The sequence below is a fragment of the Gopherus flavomarginatus genome, chromosome 5, assembly GCF_025201925.1.
Source record: "Gopherus flavomarginatus isolate rGopFla2 chromosome 5, rGopFla2.mat.asm, whole genome shotgun sequence".
Classification (NCBI taxonomy): Eukaryota; Metazoa; Chordata; order Testudines; family Testudinidae; genus Gopherus; species Gopherus flavomarginatus.
In genome coordinates this window covers 78,414,847-78,440,610 of record NC_066621.1, presented here as the reverse complement: position 1 = coordinate 78,440,610, position 25,764 = coordinate 78,414,847, and the positions used below count along the sequence as shown (strand labels likewise).

At 43.1% G+C, this 25,764-nt stretch overlaps 1 protein-coding gene across 5 annotated transcripts in view; it reads left to right on the top strand.

The window, feature by feature from the left end:
• Positions 1 to 8,993: 8,993 nt before the first annotated feature.
• PAMR1 (peptidase domain containing associated with muscle regeneration 1) overlaps positions 8,994 to 25,764 on the top strand; it is a 74,609-nt gene continuing 57,838 nt past the window's right edge. For 3 of the 5 annotated variants that reach the window (XM_050955309.1, XM_050955306.1, XM_050955305.1), the window contains exons 1-3: positions 8,998 to 9,218; positions 20,650 to 20,826; positions 21,645 to 21,773. In XM_050955309.1, coding sequence (XP_050811266.1) covers positions 9,146 to 9,218; positions 20,650 to 20,826; positions 21,645 to 21,773 — 379 coding nt within the window. In that variant the 5' untranslated portion in view covers positions 8,998 to 9,145. Of the gene's footprint in view, positions 9,224 to 20,649; positions 20,827 to 21,644; positions 21,774 to 25,764 lie in introns of all 5 variants that reach the window. The other 2 variants (XM_050955308.1, XM_050955307.1) reach the window with 2 other exon arrangements.

Sequence of the window (25,764 nt, the reverse complement as noted above, 5' to 3'; positions counted from 1 at the left end):
CTCTACCAGACTCCTGTACCACACTGGTCTGGGTCTGTCACTTAGGGTATAGGTACACAGCAGCTAGGAGACTGCTTCACAGCGTGAGTAGACAGACACAGGCTAGTTCTACCTGAACTAAAAATAGCACTGTGGCTGAAATGGCATGGATGGTGGCCTCTGTCCCCTGCAGAATTCTTACCCTTTCCTCTGAAGTACCTCGTGCTGCACTGTAGGAGATGGGATACTGGACTAGATGGACCTGCAGTCAGATCCAGTCAACTGTTCTTATGTTCCTATGTGCATCATCAGAACTATGAGCCGTAGGTTCAGAAGAGTAAGGGGAATTACAAGTCAGGACTAAGGCTTATTGGCAGAACCTTGTGGGAATCCAGTGCTGGAATAGCAGGGGATACTGTCAGGACTGAGGTGCACTGGGAGATTTATCTAGGATTATCAGTCAACACATTCATTAATACAAAAATATTTTGAAAGGAGAAAATCTGGAAGGGTTCTGAAAAATTGTTCTTCTAATGAGATTTCCATAGAGAAAGTTAAAGTGTTTTCTTGGTCGTCAATTTGGAAACCATCATCTTTCAGCCAGTTTCCTTATTCCCGCCCCCCGCTTTAAATACCAAGTACGATTAGATCATGTTATGAATTTATTGCCTGCCAAATTTCATGTTTTCACACATACTGAGCATGGTGACCTTATACAAGAATCTTAAACTGATAAACCTGTTTGCTTTATATCCGTCTAATGGGGAAAACTCCCCCCACCATTTTTTGGAGGCTAATGCAGTAACTAGAGCCAATTCTTTCTGGTTGCTTTTTACAGCTGTTTTATCAAAGATTGGAAGGAAAGGTTTCAAAAGGGAGTGCTGTCTCAGTCTTAGCCATGGATCGCATGAAGGAAGGTGATGCTATAGCACAACATACGAATATGCAGAACTCTGTGCCTTGGACATTAACATTCCCTCTGACCTGTTTACTCTGTGGCACATGCAGCTCAGTTTGGATGATGGTATTTTGCAGCAGATGGTAGTGCATTTCATTTGGAGGAGTTGCAGCAGGTTAACAAATGAGGTGTAAATAGCAGAAGTTTATTGGCAAGCCCCAAACACTGAGGGTCAGATCCTCAGCTGGTGTAAATCAGCATAGCATTATTGGCACCAATAATCTTATGCTGTTTTAGACCAGCTGACAATGTGACCCTCTGTGTGCTTTACCCACACAAAAATTTCACCTAATTGTCAGTGCCAAATTAGATTAGTGCAACTGGGCTTTTGTGCCGTGGATGTGAGTGGTCAGATCTTAAATCTGTTTCATTGACTAGGATAGAACTTTTTTCTACCCATGCAAACCCACACAATTTGATAAGACAGCTGGTATTTGAAGATGGAAGAGCCAGGACTTGAATATTAGGGTCTGTGGCAGGTTAAGATTGAGGTGTAGTGGTAGAACTGCATGGGGAAACCAGGAACGGAAGAACAGGTGAAGTTGCCAATTAGGACTGACTAATAGCTGGGTCTTCCTATTAGAGAAGCTCCTCCCATAAGTGGACATTTATTTTCAGTAAGAGGGAAACTATCACTCTCTCATTGCCTGGGTTATTTGGTCAGAGATCCCAATATTGAGGCTACAGTGTGTGCCTATTATTTGCCATGATTTGTTTTACTGTTTGTGTGACTGTAGCAGGTAGTTACATCACAATTTAGTATGCATTATTCACATCAAGGTGCTAATATGTGTCTGGGCCTCTAAGTGTTACTGTAATAAATAAATACATAAATAAAATGATGGCACTAACTAGTTGTCTCAGAGGAAAGATATCTGTTTTATTCTGTTCAAAAAAACAAATTAGAAGAATTGAATGGGAAACCTATCTGGAGACTCCCATAACACAGGAATTACAATAATGGATCAAACCAGTCAATCCAATCCAGCATCCTGTGGGCCAGCATCTCATGTTTCATATAAAGATACAAGAAAACCTGTATTAGGCCGTTATGGAAAAACTACCCCACCTGGGAAATTTGTTCCTAACCATTGACATTTAATGGATGGAATATTGTGAGAATTCTAGTGCATTGGCACAAAATACCTACCGTAACTACAAAATGTAATTTACATTATTATTTCTAGTATCATGGACCCAGATAATCAGCTGGTGCAAATTGGCATAGCCCCATAGACTTCGGTTGAGCCTATGTTGATTTACACCAGCTGCAAATCATAATTTTCATGGGCCTGATCCAAAGCCCTTTGAAGTCAATGATAGTCTTTCCACTGACTCCAATGCACTTTGGATCAGGCTGTATTGGATTAAAAAAGCGAACAAAAACTGAAATAGAAACATATATCAGCAACTAACAAATTTTGGAGCTGTGATAAAGAAGACATACAGGCACTATGAAGTTGTGTACAGCTACAAAAACCACTAGAGAAAATGACAACAAATAAGGAATGAACTGGTAGGAGAGACTGAAAACACTCCATTGGATCCAAGGATGGTTTCTTGGGGATTCTTCTTGAGAATGAATTTACTTGTCACAGACAGACTTTTTCTTGGGCAATGTTGTATGTCACAATGCAGTGGAAATCAGTGGTACATGAATAGATTTCAGAAGTTTTGCACCATGCCACCACTGAGGAACTGGTTTAAAGATGGATAAATAACTTGAAGACACTGGGGAAAAAAAAATGGGAACCTTGGTGTGACGGGGCAGAGTGGCCCAGCACCAATACAGCAGGGGAAAACCTTCTCTCCTAGCAGAGGAAGCCATACCCCGGAAGCTCTGCTGGGCATGCTCCAACTCGAGATCAGATATAAAAACCTGCAGATCAGCTCAGTCTGGGCTGACCACTGGAGAAGAAGGATGCACACTGCCAGCTCCTGCAGATGGAGGGCCTGCAAGCCAGGATCCGGGAGGCATCCAAGCTAAGGCACTACGTGAGACCAGAGGACCCACTGCCGCAGAGGAACCAGTATTCACAGTAGGAAGTGACCCAGGGGAACTATAGAGATAAATGGTGTTAAAGCTGTATTGATGATCGGTGTGTTGCGGGCAGATCCCTGCCGAGTGAGTGGCAAGGAAAGCTTCCCGCTTCCAGGGCCCTGGGTTGGGGCTAGGTGGAGAGGGTGGGCCTGAGCCCCTCAGCCCCCCACCCCCAAACTGTGAGGGTTTATATGGACTCTGGCCACTAGGCTGCGCTACCTCACTTGAAAGGGGGGTTTATATGGCCACAAGGAAGGGAGAGTGGTGAGGAGCGGACTCCCCATCCTACCCCTGCCACAAGGGGGCGCTGCGGTGACAGGCTTGCCACATTTGGCAAGATGGAATGATGGGAAATAGTCTATTTATTTTATTGTACTCCCTCCACTTGTAAAATTGAAGTCCAGCTGGACAAAACAGGGATCTCGGATACTCTTTGTATGCTCATTTCTGCACAGATATGTTGAAAATAATACAAATCAATAACCTCTCTGTCAAGTTGCACACCGCTGACTAGCTCGGGGAGCTGCACCTCACTGACAAAGTTTTTCACTTTGTTTCACATGGGTTTTCAAACCTTTAAAAGGAAATTGCAGTGATGACTTCTGATCCTTCAGACAGCTACATAAATATTTACTAAAAAAGAAGATATACCTATATCTGTTAACAGTGAATGTTCAGAGCTGTCTTGTTTAGAAATTCCTGTCACTCTCCACAACAGCAAGGGATGCTGGTGCCATTTTACTGCTTTTTCCCAGCTGGAAGTCCAGTCTGCTGGAATATCTTTTTTTTTTTTTTCTCTGTATAGTGCCCTCCAATATGGGGGCCTGATCTCTGATGTCACTGGGTGCTACTGCAATAAATAACAATAACAATAATGATCATCGATATCATTTGAGACTGAAGGAATGTAATTCAGCCCATGAAAGCATGAAACAAGCAGGAAACTTTCAATTGGATCGCAAGATAAGTTCTGTTATTTGTCTGAATTTTAGTTCGGTGCTAAGGCCCTAAATTTTCAAAGACTTACTAACGTGCATATCTGTGATAACTCAGTGGGACCATTCACATGCTGAAAGATAAGCACATGCTTAAGTCTTTGCTGGATCAGAGCCTAAGATATCAGTGATATGTATAATATAACTACATAGATGGATAATTTAATTTATGAATTTGAACTTGAGCCCACAGAAGCCAATAGAAAGACTCCCATTGACTTGGGTGAAATTTGAGTCAGGACAGAGGGATGACAGGGCCAAATTTTATTGAGTGGTGTTGCAACCTGCTGTACTGGGTCACAACACTGCTCATGACAGTGGGGTGGCTTGGCCAAATCTGTTGCCCTAGGCAGCTGCCCAGAAATCTGTTGCCATATGCAGCTGCCTAGTTCGCCTTTGCCTGCTCAACTCTTGGTGCTGTCAGTGGTTGGTTGATTGTTTGATAGTTGGGGCTTGGATATTAGTTAGTCTTGTAATTGCCTATCACTTCTTCCACTTCTTCTCTCACTGCAGGTTGCCATGGTGAAGATCATCATATACTGTATACAGAGGAAGAACACGGAAGGAATCACTAAATGTAAAATCAAATCAAGGCATGAAATAACACTGAAAGACACATATGGCTTGTTAGATTCCATTAAGCATTTACATTTGTCTGGCCCTGTTTTGCTGGTCATCTGCCCAGAAATATAATTGCAATCATAAACTTTAAACTGACTCCATTTTCCGAAGAAAGATGTTAACAAATAAAAACACTATTATTATTGGTTTAAGTCCCATCAGGTTGAAGTCAATAATTAATGCCAATTTTATGGTCTCCAGTTCTTTTGGTTACTTCCATTCTGGCTCACGGGCTCTCCTGGATTGCAAAGAGGAATATTTCTGTTGCTGAGGATAAGGGTCCTGCTCAGAGATGGGAATAGACTGTACAACTGAGTCCAGACAAATCTCTGCAAACAGCTCTCGCCTTTAGCTGCCTCTGGAGGAACGCTGATAAAATTCTATTGCAGTTCATAAATGCTGGATATTGCATTATGGGCACATATAGTAGAACTTGAAGCTCAAAGGGAAAAGCATGGCCTTAGTTTAATACAGTGAGTAACTTATAAAACAGTCCTCTGATGTTACAGTAAGGTCTGGGATTTCTTTTAAAGGCTGTCTTTTAAAGGCACACAGTTTGTAACCTCTCCACTGAAAGGGTTCCCTCATCCAGCAATAAAATTTTGAGGGGTGGAATAAAATTTAAGTGTTAATCTTTCATTGAACTGTTGCTTCCGCTACTCCAAAAGCCTCAGGTTTGATTTTCATTTGAATGTAATTTCCACTCTGAGATATAAACCCACTCCAGCATCTTGACTATTCATTTTCTTTTACATTCTTCCTTGAATGGTTTCTTCAGTGTTGACCAGGGCAAGGTGGGTATGATCGTGCTGTCACTGATGCCCATAACAAAACTTTATGGGCTTCAAGTTTTGGCTGCAAGTATTCAAATGCTTTCTTTAGCAGAAAACACTCCCAGTGATTTTAATGGGCATCTTGCCTGAGAGAAAACTGCTGAATCAGGACCAAACTCTGCTGAAAGAGAAAGGGCATTAGGTCAGTGGTACTGGGGATGAGCAAATCTCAGACTGACGTGCTTGACTTAGGCAACTGTTCAAATCTTGATCATCTAAATTGCTTTGGATCGCAAGACTGTGGAAGTCACAGAAGAACGGACACTCTTGTGGTATTTCAGCTCTCCAGGGCTGAAACAGAACAAGTGATTGCAGAGGTACCTGGAACTGGGAACAAAGAAAAAGTTCATTAAACATTAACAAAAGGAAAAAGCTTTGTTCTTTTGGCTCAACCTTTGAAATGGGCTTAGTTTCAGGTTTGATCTGATTTGATTCAAATCAGTTCACCCATACCCAGCAGTCAATGTCTAGTGGTTAGACTATAGGACGAGGAATCTGGACTCCTGGGTTCTCTTCTTGGAGCTGTCACTCACTCACTGTCGTATTTGGAAGGTGTTGCTTCAGTGCTCTGTTTCCTCAGCTGTAAAATAGTGATAATCCTTATCCACTTCGCAGATCGAGACACACAATGTTTAGAAAGCACTTTTAAAATTTTGGAAGGCAAGCACTATGGAAATGCAAATAGTATTTTAATTATCCCTTAATCATGAATTAGTCACTTATTAATTATTATTATTTGTAGTACCAAAGCACCTAGATGTCCCCATCATGGACCACTGTGCTAGGGGCTATATAAACAGAGAACAAAATGATGGATTATTGATGGGTAGCTACTCTCCAATTTCTGTTATAACACATTGCCTGCAGTTTTCACACCACCATGCCTGCATGCTCTGTTTTACAAGTCAGTTGCAGACTGGCATGCAGTTTTCAAACCCGTACACTGTATGTGCAGCAGGACAGATATAAAGTTTGTAGCCAAGTGCTACAGTGAGATTCCTGAGCAGCACAGCACACAGGGCTCAGAGCTTTCAGCTATTTGCTTTCTGTCAGCAAGAGTTACATACAGCCTGAAATATTTGGCTGGAGTGATCTGCTAGTTCATCCTCTGCATCTCAATGGAGACATAAGAAGTGTATTCAAGAACACTATGTAAGCAGTTTAGAGCCATTGGGTCAAGGGTTCATCTTACATATGGCCCATGTCAATGGGCCATGCGCTGGGAGATCTCTGGGGTCCATGACTGCAGTCAACTCTTTGGATGCTGCACCACCCACTCTCTGGGGATAGAGAAGGGCTGTTATGGTGGTGGATTCACATGGAGGGTCCCTCCTGAAGGTGCTAAGCGCTCTTGAGTAGTGTTGAGCATCCTCACCTCCCACTAAAGTCAGTGGGAGCAGATGGTTCTCAGCCCCTCAGAGGAGTACTTAGCACTTTGCAGGATGCAGATCCACTGGCCCTGCTCTACTCTGGCCCACCTCACCCAGAAAATAGTCCTCCATGCTAGGACACAAGGAGCCTGTGCAGAGTTGCTCTCCACATTCTATGCCCCTTAAAATGGAACCACCCCTGGTTTGCTGTGTTCAAGGACTGCCACGGCTCTTACTTGGGCCACAGGAATTGGCTCAAATACAGGAACACTAGTGGGCCCCTCTCAATTTCTTCCATTTGTTATTGGCCCTTGTCCAGTATCTAACTATACACTTCCCTGTATCCAGCATCCTTTAGTGCTCTGGAGTGTTCCCTTGCCCGGTAGCCTGAGCAGGTTTCTATTCAGACCTTTGTGGAACACCCCCTCAGGGAGCTGTAAACTAACCTGCAGTTTCTCTCTTAGCCAGACTGCCTGTGTTACATTCTTTCATCAAGTAACATATAAACTAGGGACGTAAAAGAAGTTATTCATGCTTCCACAGACACTAGAGCTGTTTTGTTTTGCAAGCTGATAAAAACCTCCAGCTTCTATTCTTTTCAAGTTCCTTCAGATTTTTTGAGTGACCTTTGTCTTTTTATTACACAGAGAGTAGAATGACTAGTTTACTGACTGGAGTGGCAGAGCTGGCAGTCAGGAATCAGGTCTGGTCAGTGACATGGTCCTTATAAGGCTCATGAACCTGGGCCTTTTTAGAGTTTTGCATCTAAAATATGTCAGATTTCTGATTTTCTGCTTCTCTATTGTGAGAGCAGGTGAAGCTTAGTGTTTTCAACCAGGCTTATCTTGGAGATTTTGGGTTCAAAGTGAGACAAGAAGCAACAGGTGTTGGGAGTTCAAACTGAGGAGGATTGAAACTGAGAAAACAATATTTGCATGTGCTCTTGCAAAGTGAAATCAAAAACTGTGCTGCCAACTATCACAAGTCTACAGCTGCTCTTCTTCCTGCCAGGGGCTGAGGGCAGATGAGGAACCACCAGTAGGGGAGGATCTGTGACAGCAAGGAAAATAGTTGGGGGCGTGGGTCATGGAGGCATGTTGTTCATGCCACTAGCTACTGCTCTGAGATTCTTGAAGTTGCCCAACCTACCTGAAGACCTTATAGGGAGATACAGGTGCATGGTAGAGCTGGTCAGAAAAGAGAATTTCCATGCAGCAGGAAATTCCAACACTGAATTAGCTTTTGTTCTAAATGGGAACAAAAAGTAGAAATTTTCAATTTGGAACCATCAAAACACTTTTAATAATGTTGAAACATTATGCTATAATACAAAGCATTATAAATATAAAATAAATCTAATTTTAAAATATAAAAGTTGAACCAAATTAAAATGCAACAATAAAGTCAGAATGAATTGTTTTGACTTTCTTCCCTCAAAATTGATGTGTTCCCTTGAAATATTTAGATTTCAACAAAACTACATTTTCCAATAGAAAACTATTCTGTCAAAAGTTTGTCATCTACTAGGGTAGGTGTTCCGAGCCATTCCTTTTGCACTTTGCATTTTATAGCCATAGTGGAACAAATCTTTAAATAACCTTATTCATTATTTGATCCCTGCATAAAAATGTGTGTTACAGTGGTGGTGTTGTAGTCACCTTGGTCTCAGGATGTTGGAGAGACAAAGTACATGGGTCCAATATCTTTTACTGGACCAGCTTCTGTTGGTGAAAGAGACAAAACTTTCAAGCCTACACAGAGTTCTTCAGGTTATGTTATGACAGAGGCATCCTCGAGCAGCACATTTCACGTGGTGAGATTCCTGGCCACTGATGGGGGTGGTAGGAATGCTCTCCCCATGCATGCCCAGCCTTTCACTAACATGCCTCATTCGACCAGCACACAAACTCCTGCACAGTTAAAGGGACCTTGCACTGAGCACCTCCTACTGGGGATACAGGAACCTTCTGCTCATTTACACTAACTGGTAAGACATACAAAGGATTTTTTTCCTTTATAATTTCTTCCCTTTGAAGAAGAAAAATGCTGTCTAAATTTGAGCATTATTCCCCTTTATTGATCTCCACCCCAAATATCCTCCATTAAGTGGGTTGCCTGCTGGAGCCCAGAAAGGGTTAATGCAGCAGTGGAGAGGTTTGGGGTGACGTCGCGCTTCTGGACGCCTGAGGAGTCTCTTGAAGGTAGTTCCCCTCTGGTGATGATGGGAGTGAGCAGAGGTCTGAAATCCGAGATGCCTTGCAGCCTGGACTTGGTGAGGTCCCAGTAAAAGCAGCTCGCCTGCTATCCCTCTCCCTGAGCAGTCACTCCGTTGCATTGGCCTGGGCAGCATGGAGCTAGCCCCTTGGACTCACATAGGACTCGCACTCCTCCAGCTCTTTTTCATCTCCTGCTTGCCAAGAGGTACTGTAAGTAAGCGAGTGCATTCTATACGTGGCTGAATGCTTCCCTTCCCTTTACTGTGGGCAGGGGGCTTTGATCTCTTGCTGCTGTCCCGAGAAGAGGAGAGATCTGAAGGGATGTTAATAATAGAAGGGGCTTATTATTTTTTATTTATTTATTTATTTATTTGTTACTGGCACCAGGGAGAAACATCCAGGATAATTTCCCGAGACATTTAACAGGCTTAAAAGGGAAACAACTGGCTGAATTTATTGGCCAATGGCCATCAAGAGAAGGAGGTGCAATCACTTCACCTACTTAGTGCTTTATTTTCTTAACACTCCGCACTAAGGAAATAATGATAGAAGGGGCACTTAAGTCTATGATTTGTAAAGCTTAATTTGTTTGTCTTGGCAACAGAGACCAACATCAAGAGGGGAGGGAAAAAAAGCCCAACAGGAAAAGAAGGAAAACAAAAGCCACACATTGTTTCCGACCTGAGCCTTAGTTCTGCCAGTATTAGTGTTTCAAAGGGGAAACCTTGTTAAAGCTGAATGATCTTTTTATAGCAAATTCTTATTCCACTTTCTGCTGAACTAGCATACTCAGTTCCCTCTTGATAAGGTTAACAATGAGCATTTCAATAGAAGCACACACATTTACTATGATTATTCCTAAGAATGTGCATTGTTTACATGTGAATGCGGCTCTAGCTACTTATAAACATTGGCTCCTAATGTCAGCTCTTTGTGCTGCTCTGTGAGGAGTGTTACCCATTAGAAACCAGCAGAGGACTCAGAGATAAGGCGCCTCTAAATCAGTGGTTCTCAGTGACCAGTCGGTGGACCAGTGCAGGTCCCTGAGAGATCCCTGACATATAGTTTAGGAAGGCAGCATGGTGGTCCCTGGTATCAAAAAGATAGAGTAACACTGCTCACATTTCAGTTGTGAGAGACCCATGATATCGGAATTCCCAGTAAGGTAAGTATCTCTTTAAAAAAATAATGACAGTAAATATCTAGTAAACACTCCAGTGACCCAGACAATGCAGCTTTCAATAGCTATAAATAGCACAGTATTTATGATAATGGCTCAGGATCCTCCCCAGTCTCCGTGGGGAAAGGGGACATAAACAGAGTGGCTTCCCTCTGTCGCAGTTTTATTCTTGTCTCCCAGATAGGCCCTGGGTGGAGGATGGGCACTTTCTAGTCAGGTCATGTGCTTCCAAAATGTTAACAAGGGGCTCCCTCCAAAAGGTTCTGACTCAGTGATACAAGTGAACATTCCCTGGGAAAAATACTCTGCCTTCCACTCCACAAAACTCATTAATTCTTTCCATTGTTTTCCCTCCCAAATGCATCAACCCTTTCTCTCTAATCCTCAGCCCACAACTTATCATGCTTCACTCTCCCCTCTACCTGATGTGACCCTGCTACCCAGCAGCTGTTCCTTACCCTAGCAGCAGCGATGGCAGGTGGGTCCATCCATCCCTCCCACAGCCTCTGCTGGTGACAAAAGAATAACCTCACAGTCTCTAGTTATGGGGTGGTTGTTCTAGTGGAGAGTAAATCCCCCTTAGTTGTTGGGCTGGGTGGTCAGTGGTGGATGAGTGCCTTTTTGGAACTGGAGGTGGGCAGGTCTCTCCTGACTGCTGAAGGCCTCAGAGGTGGGAGGAGGTCTTTACCAGGCTGATGATGGTGGTGAAATGGGTTTTCCTTGGCTGGTGATTGGAGGAATGGGCCTGCAGGTCCCCTGCTGGTACTAATTCTTCAGATGCTGGGAAGGTAGACACCAGCATGGCAAGAGGTGAGCTAGAGTGATTGTAGGACTCCCTCGCAATGCAGCAGCACATTTGCCCTATCTCCTCTCCTGCTCCTCCTCTTGCACTGCTATAGCTGGTGGCAGGGAGGAGTGCAGGGACTATGTGGTGCTTTCCCCACATGCACCTGGAGGAATTGGTGGGGGATGCAAGAAGGGAGTTCCTCATACGGCAGGGTCACTCAGAAAAGATGGGCCATTTTAAAGAGCAGAGTAGACTTCACATTTTGGGGCAGGTTCAGAAACAATGGTTTGCCACCCAAGGAAGTAACCAATTTCTGTCCATGATTATCACACCTTACTATACAAGGTTTGTGGGGATTTGGGGACAGGGAGGGGGTAAAATTAAGGAGCTGGGTTTTGGAATAAACCTGAAGCATGGCTGATTCGTATTTCCTAAAAAAGGTGTGCATATGTTGAGGTCCCCATGTCTCTTGCTGCAGAAGTGGACCCCAAATGCATTCAAGATACATCCAGATGCATTCAATCTTAGCCACTGGGTTACCTCAGTTTATGTATTTTTAGACTCTTCACAAGGACAAAGGACTAGAGACTTTCATTCTAAATGAAAGTTGGGATTATCTTTTATAGGACCCCAAGGGCCAGACCTGGTAACAAGAGGCTTGCAGGATCCCCTACCAGCTCATCAATGCCCTGTACATTGTCCATCCACCAAACCTACAAGGACCCCCACCTTAATACTGTCAGTGTCAGTATTACTTTGGGTGCTGTCTCCTATGTGAGATGAAACCCCAACATTCCAAGCTTCCAGGGGCAGCAGCCACCAGGGGAGGTATTGCCATATGGATATATTTGAGGGGGATGGGGTCAAGGGCCATAGAAGCAATATAGATGCTCTAGTTTAGTGAGAGAACCCCATGTCCCTTGTGTAGAGGGGAGTAAATCCCACATCCCCATGGGAATAATTGAAAGGAAATTCTGGGATGTAAGCCTCATGGCTTTTCCTGATATCCCTGTGCGTAATTGCAAGGAATATTATTTGTAAGCAAACCTGCTGAGGTGCTCAGGGTGATGGACAAGAATTCATAATAAAAACTAGAGACTAGTTCAGTCCAAAATCCTTTCTCCAAACACCCACAGATGCTGGGGCTGTTTGGAGATGGATTTGAACTTTGGGGCTTGCCCTTCTCTGTAGAATGGAAAGGACCAACACCTTCCACACTTTGGGAAAGTTCAGCTCAATATCCTAATAAAGATGTGAGCTTTGTGGGCTTGGGCTCCATGTGCTGGTGGGCTCTCCTTCCAGGTCAGGAAAGAAACAGTGTCCTGCCCAAGTCAATTTCAGGCCCTTGTCTCTCAGCACCATTCATTGATCAAACACAAAAACTCAGGAGTAACACCAAACAAAGCAATTCCCTTGCCCAAGGTGGCCTCTAGTCCCCAGAGGTCTTTCACCTTTCCTCTCAGTGGTGGAAGGAAGCCACACCTTTCCCTTAAGTCCCTTGCTAGCTCATGTGACAGGCAGGTAGCCCATAACCCTTTCCTGGCTGTTTTACCCAGTCACAGACCCGTCTCAAACAAACTCATGATAGCAAACTAACTACAGCAAGATAATAATGCCAAAACTACACAGGGGAAGCTGAGAGGGGAGCAGGGTTGGGGCAGACTGGCCCAGAGTGCTTTAGAGGCTGAAAGCATCCTGCTCATTTTGGTTTACGGCCTGTATTTTGGCCTGACTGGTCAAAAACCTACACTGAGGAGGTGGGGTTTGAGGTTTCCAGGGCTGGGGGAGGATGTGGGTTGAAGAGGAGGGTGCTCGAGAAGATTAGGATCTGAACAAGGTTTGCTGTGGTCTGTAGTTGTAGCATAGCATTCTGGCCAGTGACCGAACCAGCCTGCCTGGAAGGGGAAGAGGGAATTTTGGTGGGCTCAGTATAAGGCAATGAGGAAGGGAGAAAGTTCTCAATATGGGGCAACGATGGGCGTGATAAAAATTGCCTTTGGGGAAAAAAAAGGTGCTGTTGAAATGTGGGGAGCAAGGAACTGAGAGCTGCTGCTGGGGTAAATATCAACCCCCTGGTGCCTGTCATGACTGCTTATAAATTAGAGTTCCCAAAATGGCAGTAGAAATACCTGCTGGGATGAGGTGGCCTGTAGAACACTGCAGTATTTATTGTACAAGGGGGATTTGTAGGGCTCATGTTGCCATGCTGGAATTAGAACGGGTACAACATTGACTTTCTTGTGTTGGAAGACTGTGCTCGGCATTATGCTGACCACTCATTTGGTGTCACGTCGGCAATGAAGATCAAGCACCAGAAAACCCTAGAAATATTCTTGTTATGTGCTGTTCTTGCCATTATACCACCTAGATGGCCACTTCCAGCCCCAGCGCATACCAAGTTACTCTCAGAATTTTTCAAACAGCCTCACTTTTGTCAGACTTTTACTTGGCCTTGTTTTTAGTTACATGGAGGTATTTTCAGAGTTGCTTTTTAGGATGGGTCAGGCAAGGCCACTCATATAGAGAAACAAACTTCAAAACCATATTCAAATTCCTGTTTATGACAGGACAAAAACCTGAAAAGTCATTTGTTCCCCCTACTAACAATCTTTCTTTTCCTTTCTACAGAGGAAAAGCTTATGAGAGGTTTTTGTTGTTGTATTCTTGCTAAGAAGCAAAGTTCCTGTGTTTATAAAGGGTATGATTGGTGCTTAGTATTGGTATTTAATATACAGTAACACTTCTACAGCCATCCAGGAACTTCACAGTTGTCACTTTGCTGCACTTCTGGGCCACTCAGTACTTCATTGCAGTATTCGGAGCCTCTTGCATCAAAACAGGCCCCACTTCTTGAACTACACTCTCAACCCACGGCCTGTGGGCTGTTTGCAGCCCAATCAGCACACAGTTGCGGCCCGTGTGACATCCTCATGGGCATATAGGTAGTATATATATTGTGTGGATGAGGCCCACATAACTCAGAGAGCTGCATATGTGGCCCACAATGGTTAAACAGGTTAAGAACCACTGGTGAAGGGCTTATAAAACACAGTTGATCAGACCTGATCCAGCAGCAGGCAGGTGTATTTACACTAAAAAGTGAATTAAATTTTTTTAAAAATACAGTACTTAAATGGAAAGTATTCTTTGTGGGTAGTTTAGTCCACTTCAAATATACTTCTGCATCTGGAACTAAAAATAGCTTCAGCGCTTAAAAAATGATAAAAATATAATTGAATAACACTTACGGCACTTTTTGTCTTTATAAATATTCAATAACTAAGGGGACAATGTTAACCAGGAATCTAAGCAATGCATAAAAAAGAATTAAAAGCAGTGTCAGTGCTTGTTCCTGAATTCACCTGCCAATTTTTGTGGCTTATATACAAACACTTTCCGTTTGTTTTCCTTCCTTCCCTCCCTTATTTCTGTGTGAAATGCCACACAAATAGCAGGGAAAACATACTAACAGGGGAAACAATGACTCAGTACTCACAAAGGTGCTGTCCAATGCACAAAGTAAGCAAACTGAATAGAACAGGAAAATATTTCCCCCTTTCAGCTATCTTAGTTGTTTCCAAGAATTGTAAGTACAAAAATTTCAGATTTTTCAAGTTGACATTTTTGCCTTCATCCTTTCAACATCTGTAGGAAGCTGGATATTATGAGCATCATTTGTACAACGTGGAAACTGAGGCAAAAAGAGGGTAGAACAAAGAACTTCATTTTCAGCAGTGATTCGTGATTTTGGTTGCCCTATTTTCTGAGAGCCCAACTTGAGATATTTTGAAGGGGCTTGATTTTCAGAGGTGCCAAGCACCGACTAGTATGGCTGCAATCCACTGGGGCTGCAGATATGCAGCACCTTTAAAATCAGGTCCCTAGATATCTCAGATGGGGCACCCAAAATATGAGACATCCAAAATTAGAGCTCTGTGGCTATGTTGACATTGCATTCAGAAGTGTGACTGGAACGCACACAAACATACCCAAGCTAGCTTTGATCTAGCTAGTGCAGCAGCAGGGACTAAGCACTTGAGTACGTACCCAGGGTCCCAGGAGGGCTTCAGTGATGTACCCAAAATCAATAAGAATTAGTTTTAGGGACGGGATTAGAAAGCTATTGTTCTTGACGCCCAGGCTTGTGCTCAGACCACTAGACAATGACTGAAATCCTGGGCCTATTACAGTCAGTGGGAGAGTTTTGCTATTCACTTCAGTGGAGCCAGGATTCTCTCTTGTTTGTAGCTGATAAATTATATAGCTGCTGTGTGTACTCAGAGTTCTCATAGATTTTAATGTCAGTTCAGCCCACAACAGCTACAGGATGGGGACCAGAGACTAATTGCAATATTCTCAAGAATGAAAGTACAATGGAATTAAAAAAAATAAAGCAAATTTAAAACCAATAAGCACAGACCTGAAAGGGAAAGAAAATGTATCACCACTTGTTGGGTTTCACCTCTGTCAGTGCTATTTTTTTTAATGAGAAAAACTCATTTCAAAGGTATTCACTAGGGAACATTATTTAATATGAAAAACTTTTAAAAATTGCTCCTTGAAAGTCAGACCCAAGCTTTCTCCATACAAGAGAACAGTTTTTAATGAGTATCATAGAGTAAGAATTAAATAAAATAAAAAGGGTCATATTTTTCCTGTCTAACACAAACTGGTTATATAAACATCCAAAGGGATGCAAAGGGAGTATATCTGTTCAAGCTTACTCTGAATTATAAAACGCTTTTAATTTGCACAGCACAATTGTCAGAATTCTGGATATAATTACTTAAAGGGAAAACTGTCAATTTAGGCCTCCAGATTAGGTGCCACCCATTATTAAAATAGAAATAACTTGTGATTTGTTTAACGTTAATGAAAACCCTTTTTTAAAAGTGGATTTCTATAGTCCCCTGGAGTGTTTGCAACATAAATTTTGCAACAATGTACTAAGGAAACTGAATGTAAGCAAAAGTGAACTTGACCAGTCTTTTATCATTGGCAAAAATTAAGGAAGGTCAAAAAATTACAGCATACAAAAAAAGTCCAAAATAATTTATTTCTGTAGAAGTATTTCATTTTTAATTAATGCTTAATTATTAAGATGGGTAGTGCCCAAACTGTGATTAGTAACATGGATTTTAGTTTTTTTAAAATGTGGGATTAGGTTTTTATAAATTAACTATTTTATCTTGACAACTTCACCTTATGTCCAGTATATCTGAGGACGTTGCTACCTGAAAAGTGACATCAAGATATTTGCAGGAATGTTTCTTATTAATTATTATTATTTTAACAATTTAGACCTGGATCCACAAATATATTTTGTCTCATAATCTCCACTGATTGCAACATGATCTAGGTATTAGCTGTTGTCTAGCAAATTTCATCCCTAGATCTCAAAGCGTATACTAGGGAGAAGGGTAAGTATCACTAACTAGATTTTACAGCTGGGGAAAGTGAGCCATGAGAGAGCTGAAGTAGCTGGTAGGTTTTGAAATTGTTGTAATTCAAACAATAATAAGAATGTGTTTATATTCTCTTCCTTTCTCTTGGGGACCATGTGACTGTTGGATCCAGCAGTGCCATAGGATTCTCTCTCTTTTTGTGAGTTTTGGACAGCATTAATGTACCATTTTTGTATAAAGAGTATGGGAAGTGGGGCACTGCCCTCTTTTACTGGGGGAAAAGTGTGGATGTGTATTTTGAAAATCAGGATTAAATGAACTAACTAGTTTGAGATGAAAAACTGTATATCTCATTCCTAAGCCCCCGGAGTCATCCAGTCCCTGACAAACAATGGCTAATATGGAGCCTACAAGCGAAAGTCTCTGTATCCCAGTTTTCCATTCTCTTCTGTCATACAGTCCATGCTAACCTGGATCTGGTTACAGCTAATAACTTAAAGGTGCAGGGTAACATTTTCAAACGTGCCTTTGGCTAGGTCTACACTATAATATTCAACTGGCATGGCTATGTTGGTCAGAGGTGAGATGAGATTTGATCCCTTACCGATACAGTTGTGCTAGCAAAAGCCCCCAACACAGATTCAATTATACCTCCAGAAGTATAGTTTGTTTTGTTTGATGGGGGGTGAGTGTCGAATGAGCTATGCCAGCAAAATCACAGCTTTGCTGTTATAAACTGCAGATGCCCTCAGAGCACTTTGCTGGTATAGTATACTGGTGTTACCGAAAAAACACACTCTTACATGGGGATGAGAGTGTCCATGGGGAATTGTAGTGTTATAATAACTTTAGCTTATATCCGTATAACTTTCCATGTAGACAAGCCCTTGTTCACTTAGGGGCCTAAATCTCATTGATTTTCAATGGGATTTAGGTGCTTAACACTTTCTGAAAGTTTATGTGGAAGGTTTTGTATCTCACTCCCAACGCTCTAGAACCATCCAGTTCCCTCTCCCTACAACCTGGAACTAGTCTAGTTGCCCCGATCTATGACCAAGTTGCCAGTGATCTAGCAGCAAAATGCTGATGCTTTTTGGCTCAGTCCAACCGTCACTGAAGTCAGTGTCAAGACTTGACGAGAGAGGAATCAGGCTCATATCCCATTCTCAGTCCCCAGGAGCAACATGCTCTCCCAGCCCTCAGACTGAGTAAAGCTGGTGATTTAGAGTTTCTCTCTCTCCCAGCCACCTCTCCCTTATTTCAGTAAGACCTTATTGTCTGTACAAACCCTTTTAAAGTTTTTTTTTCTAATTTAAAGAAATACTATGGAACTATTTGGGGGAGGGGTACAGAGTGTTGAAAGAGAGACTGCACCCCTCTCTGGAGAGGTTTCCAGCTCTCCAGAAGGATGCAGTGAAAGCTACATTTTGGATGATCGTGTTTTCATTGAATTGCAAACAATAGTTCTGTCAACCCCTCTGACGTGAGTAGTAATAAAATAATTTCTTGTGGGACTTTATCACCTCATTCTCCGAGGTCCTGCAGTTTGGGATAAAATTGCATTTGAGGTTTGGCAAGGAGGTGGCTGGGTGACTCATATGTATGCCCCGACCATCCCGGTGATGGAAAAAAACAGACTCTCTTCTGTCAAGGCGATGTGATTAATAAACTGTTTCAGTTCCTCTGCCACACTCCATGCTGGGCAGCACAAGCAGGTCACTCGGCGGGAGGGGGCAGCCGCCTTTTTAGAAAGGTGAAGATGAAATAAGTCTATTTGAAAGAAGGAAGAAAAGAATCCTAGGCAGAAAGGAAAGAGAAATTATGTCAGAGGCTGACAGCCAGGGAGCATTCCTCAGGACTAGACTTGCTGTGGATTCATCTGCAAATAGACCCGCTGATTTCAACATGAGTAAAAAGAGAAGAATCTGGCCTGTGGGTCTGGTCTAGTTGTACCAATGTAACTAAAGCTGTGATTTGACATCAGTTTAGTTAAAAACACTAACAATTTTGTATGTGGATACTCAGATTGATTTAAACCTGGCTTATATCGCTTGCATTGGTAAATTTATCAGCACAATCTAAACTGATATAGATACCATTTATTGCTATGTACTAGAAATCTTTAAGGAAATGAGATTTCCAGCTTGATTTTGGAAACTGAAGAGATTTACATAAAATTTGTTAAAACTTTCGAATTTCAGGGTATTTGTTCAGGGGCTCAGCTTTCACTAGGAATGAGCTGCTTTCTAGGACACCTAATTGCATTGTTCTTTTTTAATGGTGGATGGTGAGACGTGTTGAATGGAATGTCAAAAGTTGAGCAGTTTTAATTAGGAGAATGATCTTGGCTTAGGGTGAATAGTGGTGAACAGGGACAGGCAAAATCAGATAATTATACCTTTGTAATCAATTTGCTTAGGAATCTGCATGAAATACAGTTCACAGACAATCTATACATCACATATCTATATTTCTGTAGAAGAAAGAGGCATAGTTATGTGTTTAGTGGACCCAATATGGTCCAGTTGTTTGTCTGCTGTTCTGGGAGTTAGGCGACTTGAGTTTAATTTTTGGCTACTGTTTTCACTCTGGGACCACGGGAATAGACACGTCACCTCCTCAGTTGCCCATTTGTAAAATGGAGGTAATGATACAAATCTTTGCTATATAAGAATTAAGTATTATTGTGATTTTAATGCAAGCATATATTATTGGATTGGACAATTACCAAACAAACCACCACCTCCCTAAATGCCAGGAGTTGCTTTTTTGTTGTAGATGGGAAGAAGGCAGGCAACAATCAGGCTTAGAATGCAAACTGACTTTTGACTAACTCTGGATCCAAACTGTGATGCAGTTCCCAGAAGTTTGTGAGGCTGGAGCTAGGAATAGGCTATGGAATTACACCAGGGATGAATTTTGCCTACAGCGATTTAGCTCTCCAGCTAAATACAAAAATCAAGAAGCTGTAGGTGGTCCCTTTTTGCTGGGCTGACTAACTATCATTAAGAAGAAAGGCAAGCTTCTGAGTGAGACTCAGGCTTCATCAGGCCATGGAGAATTGAGTGAGGCAGACCTACCACTGAATCCTACAGAGAGTTAACTCAGACCTCATTATTAAATTATGAGACACACTGAATCAAAAAGGAACTATGTGAAAAGGAAGCCAGGTAACATGGATGGGAGTTCGGCTCCTTAATAGCAATGTCTGGTTTGTTGCAATAACAAAGCAATTCTATCACTCAGAACAAAAAGGAAAGAATATTCTGTGGCCAAAAAGGAAAAAAGAGAGTCTCATTATGTTTCTTTCGCATCTCATCTCTCCAGTCTGCTCTCTTACTTCTTATTATCAGGCTCCAGGAAAACAGCCATCAGGTCTGTCAACTGGTTAAGAGACACGCTGACAGTATCATGAGCTCATTAGATTCCAATTTATAGAGTTAGACAGTATGGTAGAGGAAGGGAGATGGGATCTGTAGATTTACTGTATTAGTCTGCAGTCACTATCCAAGGTATTTCAAGCTGTGGTTTCCTAGAAGGGCACTGCCAGGATAGATTAAATCTCAAAATGTAGCAGTGGGAGATAATTAAAAATGATTTAAAAATCCTGATCTAATTAGAAATGTTTTCATGAAATGAAATTTCAAACAAACAAAAATCAATGGAACAAACTGTTTTCTCCTGCAATGAAAGCAGCAGGTACTAGTGAAATGAAACTAGGAAATAAACTTGACTAGAAGCCAGAAGTGAAACTAACCTCTCCATTCAGACTCCCCATTCTCCAAGCTGCATGAATAGCAAAATAATACACAAAATGGCAGGAAAATTAAACAGTCCAGCAGATATTTTAAATTCCTTTGGAATAAATAATTTAAATTGGAGATGAGGTAGTGAACAAGGCCTGGGATTTTTAAAAAGAACTTTAAAGTGAAAATGTCCCTTCAAACTGGGGTTTTTCCCCTCTTAACGCAGAAGCAGGGAAGTCTAACAGAGAAAGGAAGGAACATATTTCCTTAATTCTGGGCTCGGTGCCTCTTTGGCTGGCAACGCAAATCTGCCTCTTTGTGTTTTAGCCACTCAAACTCAATTTATATTTTGGCAGGATCAGATATGTTACAACTTGGGTTGGCATTTGCCATGTTGCAGGCCTGGGCCAACCTCATGCCATGAAGGATCTGACTATTAACTGAACAATAGTCAGTGAATTGGATAGTTCTCTGCATTTTATGCATTATTTCTCCCCCACCATACTTTCTGTTTGCAGAATACATGGTGATCAATGAAAACTGCCCTGGAGCTGAATGGAATATCATGTGCCGGGAATGCTGTGAATATGACCAGATCCAGTGTGTCTGCCCAGGTGGGAAAGAAAAAGTGGGCTACACTATTCCCTGCTGCAGGAATGAGGAAAATGAGTGTGACTCCTGTTTAATCCACCCAGGTGTGTTGTGTTGGTTTGTAACATTGTCCCTTGCACTTCTTGTGCTCTCACGCAGGGTTTGTGGGGAAGTGCCAGCATGTGCAGCCGGTTGTTATGCACAGAACCAGATGGGGCACGCAGCCCATTTTGGCTGCCTGACTTCATGGATTGCTTTTAGTCTCGTCAGGGATCCATCTGTGTCATTGCAAGCCGCTCCTGCACCAGTGTGAGCTAATGCGTTCAGCATGTGGCCTCATGTAGCACCATTGCTGGTCACACAGTGGGCTGAGAGTTTCCAGGGTTCTCTGTGCAAGCCTGGATGCTCTCCACAAGGTAAAGTCATAATCAGTTTCACACAGGTCATTTCTGGCTGGGGATTTGATTTCCTCAGCCTCTGGATCTGGTTTGTACATTGCATTATGAAATGAGAGGGGAAAGAGGCTGGGGAGTTCGGACTCTTCAGAAAGCGATGGGAAAGCAAAGTTAAAAGTAGAAAGAGGGAGAACAAGCTGAGAACAAATTAGATTTATTTACAACCAAGGATGGAGCCACGCTGCACTGACATGCAAACTCACACTTCCCTGAAGGGTTTTCAGAGCAGGGGGGATGGGATGTAGACATACAGGGCAGCTACCAACTCAGATCCAGATTCGAGAGCTAGATCTTGCCAATGTGGGGGATGGATGAGATCCACAATAGTCAGCACCACAAAGACCACAAGCTTCTTTTGCAGTGTGAAAAGCAAACAAAGAGATTCCTCCCCCGCTTTTTCCCACCCCATCCTCTCCCTCCAACACCAGCTGTCTAGATGTCATTCAACAAAGTGACTCTGCTTTCAGGCTGCACCATTTTTGAGAACTGCAAGTCCTGCCGCAACGGCTCCTGGGGTGGAACGCTAGATGACTTCTACATCAAAGGGATCTACTGTGCGGAGTGCAGAACAGGCTGGTACGGAGGGGACTGCATGAGTAAGTGCCCTCAGTGAGATACCCTACAACTGGGCAGGGTGGCACTAGGGATATAGTGGAAGGGATAGTGGAGGGGGTGATTTAATCCATTCATAGGAATTGCCATGTGTGACGAAGTGGGAATGTTCTTAATGTTTTCTCTGAATAATGTGTGGGTGCCTCAGTTTCCCCTATGCCTTTCTTAAGTATCTAGGTGGTGGGATAAGGGGGTATGATTGGTACAGAGGGCCAGTGTGATGATGTCTGCACAGAGAATGACCGACTCCCTGTCTCCTGGCAACTGATGGCCTGGGCCCCTCCCCTGCAAAGGTGCCAACTGAAGGTGTTGGAGAACAAAGAGATCAGGTGGCCTCCTGGCTTGGGAAAGAGACAAAGGCCAGAGGAGGGGCTGGAGAGTTTTAGTTTGGAGCTGGCTGGGGGAATGGAGGGAGCCCTAGGGCTGGGGTCTAAGCTCTCTGCCCCTCAAAATGGATCTGACTCAGGGGTCCTGTTGTCCTAACCTACAAGCTCTGTTTTGGACTGTGTTCCTGTCGTCTAATAAACTTTCTATTTTACTGGCTGGCTGAGAGTCACATTGAATCGCAGGAAATGGGGGGTACAGGGCTCTGACTCCCCCACACTCTGTGACACCATGCTATACCAAACCAGTGGTCCAGTTAGTCCAGCATCCTGACTCTGAGAATGGCCAGTACCAGATGTTTCAGAGAAGGGTGTAAGAAATCCTGCTGGGAGCAGTTAGATAATAATATGCAGTGCTCAGAGGGATAACTACCTGCTTGCCCTCATCAGTGAGAGGTGGGCTTAGGCCCCGAAGCATGAGTGTTTATAAGCCTTCCAAACTCCTGATGTAGTTTTTTAATTGTTAACTATTGTAACTCTGGATGTTCTTGTTATTTATGTTATTTCTTTGGATTTAGACAAAAATAAAAAGAGTGCCTAACCAAATGCAGAGACTCTTGAGGAAGCATAAAGAATCCTGTGGCACCTTATAGACTAACAGACATATTGGAGGTAAGCATCCGACAAAGTGGGTATTCACCTACGAAAGCTCATGCTCCAATACGTCTGTTAGTCTATAAGGTGCCGCAGGACTCTGTGTCACTTTTTACAGATCCAGACTAACATGACTACCCCTCTGATACTTGAGGAAACATGAAGATTTACAAAAACATTTATATTAAATAGCAGCTTATCCTCACAGCCAGCAAAACTCAGGCCCCAACAAAGCACAAATCTCTCCTTGCACGGATGTAACCACCTTCCACAGCAGAAATACAGTGCCTTGTAACTTATTCTGATGGTCAAAAGACTGGGGCTATTTCAGACCAGGATGGGGCTATTTCAGGTCGCGTTCCAGAGTATTATAAAATAATAGAAAATTTTTTGTTTGTGTCCTGCTGAACTCTTGGCCTCAATGGTCTCTTCTGCTAATGAGTTCTAAGGCTAATGGTATAAAAAGGTATTTCCTTTTCTCAGTTTTAAATCTGCTGCCTTTCATCTTCATTGCCTATCTCCTTGCCCTTGTATTATGAACAAAGATAAATAGTATCCCCACATGTACCTTCTCTGTTCTAGTAATTATTTTGTACACATATATCATGTCTCCTCTTATTCATAGCTTTCTAGGCCAGGAGAGTCCATTGTGATAATCTAGTCTGACACCTGCATAACACAGTCCATAGACTTTCAGTAGATAAAAATAAAAATTCATGGTGTAAATATCAGATTTTAAATGCCTAAACTGTCTAGTATCAGAGGAGTAGCCGTGTTAGTCTGGATCTGTAAAAGCAGCAAAGAATCCTGTGTCACCTTATAGACTAACAGACGTTTTGGAGCATGAGCTTTCGTGGGTGAATACCCACTTCCTCAGATGCATGTAGTGGAAATTTCCAGGGGCAGGTATATATATGCTAGCAAGCAAGCTAGAGATAACGAGGTCAGTTCAGTCAGGGAGGATGAGGCCCTGTTCTAGCAGTTGAGGTGTGAAAACCAAGAGAGGAGAAACTGGTTCTGTAGTTGGCAAGCCATTCACAGTCTTTGTTCAATCCTGAGCTGATTGTGTCAAATTTGCAGATGAACTGAAGCTCAGCAGTTTCTCTTTGAAGTCTGGTCCTGAAGTTTTTTTGCTGCAGGATGGCCACCTTAAGGTCTGCTATAGTGTGGCCAGGGAGGTTGAAGTGCTCTCCTACAGGTTTTTGTATATTGCCATTCCTAATGTCTGATTTGTGTCCATTTATCCTTTTCCGTAGAGACTGTCCAGTTTGGCCGATGTACATAGCAGAGGGGCATTGCTGGCATATGATGGCGTACATTACATTGGTGGATGTGCAGGTGAATGAATCAGTGATGGTGTGGCTGATCTGGTTAGGTCCTGTGATGGTGTCGCTGGTGTAGATATGTGGGCAGAGTTGGCATCGAGGTTTGTTGCATGGATTGGTTCCTGAGCTAGAGTTATTATGGTGCGGTGTGCAGTTACTGGTGAGAATATGTTTCAGGTTGGCAGGTTGTCTGTGGGCAAGGACTGGCCTGCCACCCAAGGCTTGTGAAAATGTGGGATCATTGTCCAGGATGGGTTGTAGATCCTTGATGATGCATTGGAGAGGTTTTAGCTGGGGGCTGTATGTGATGACCAGTGGAGTCCTGTTGGTTTCTTTCTTGGGTTTGTCTTGCAGTAGGAGGCTTCTGGGTACACGTCTGGCTCTGTTGATCTGTTTCCTTATTTCCTCGTGCGGGTATTGTAGTTTTGAGAATGCTTGGTGGAGATTTTGTAGGTGTTGGTCTCTGTCTGAGGGTTTAGAGCAGATGCGGTTGTACCTCAGTGCTTGGCTGTAGACAGTGAATCGTGTGATGTGTCCGGGATGGAAGCTGGAGGCATGAAGGTAGGCATAGCGGTTGGTAGGTTTTCGATATAGGGTGGTGTTAATGTGACCATCACTTATTTGCACCGTGGTGTTAAGAAAGTGGACCTCCCGTGTAGCTTGGTCCAGGCTGAGGTTGATGGTGGGGTGGAAGCTGTTGAAATCGTGGTGGAATTTTTCCAGCATCTCCTTCCCATGGGTCCATATGATGAAGATGTCATCAATGTAGCGTAGGTAGAGAAGGGGCATGAGTGGACGAGAGCTGAGGAAGCGTTGTTCCAGGTCGGCCATAAAGATATTGGCATATTGTGGGGCCATGCAGGTGCCCATAGCAGTGCCACTGATCTGGAGATATATATTGTCATCAAATTTGAAATAGTTGTGTGTAAGTATAAAGGCACAGAGCTCAGCAGCCAGTTGTGCTGTGGCATCATCAGGGATAGTGTTCCTGACAGCTTGTATTCCATCTGTGTGTGGGATGTTTGTGTAGAGAGCCTCTACATCTATGGTGGCTAGGATGGTGTTTTCTGGGAGGTGACCAATGCATTGTAGTTTCCTCAGGAAATCAGTGGTGTCACGGAGATAGCTGGGAGTGCTGGTGGCATAGGGTCTGAGTAGAGAGTCCATATATCCAGACAGTCCTTCAGTGAGAGTGCCAATGCCCGAGATGATGGGGCGTCCAGGATTTCCGGGTTTGTGGATCTTGGGTAGTAGATAGAATAACCCTGGTCGGGGCTCTAGGGGTATGTTGATTTCTTCTGGTGTTAGTGTAGGGAGTGTCCTGAGTAGATGCTGTAGTTTCTTAGTGTATTTCTCAGTGGGATCTGAGGGAAGTGGCCTGTAGAATTTGGTATTGGAGAGTTGTCTGGCGACCTCCTTTTGGTAGTCAGACCTGTTCATGATGACAACGGCACCTCCTTTATCAACCTCTTTGATGATAATGTCAGGGTGGTTTCTGAGGCTGTGGATGGCATTGCGTTCTGCATGACTTAGGTTGTGAGGCAAGCGATGTTGTTGTTCCACGATTTCTGCCTGTGCACGCCGGCGGAAGCATTCAATGTATAGGTCCAGACTGTCATTTCAACCCTCAGGAGGAGTCCATGTGGAGTTCTTCTTCTTGTGCTGTTGGTGGG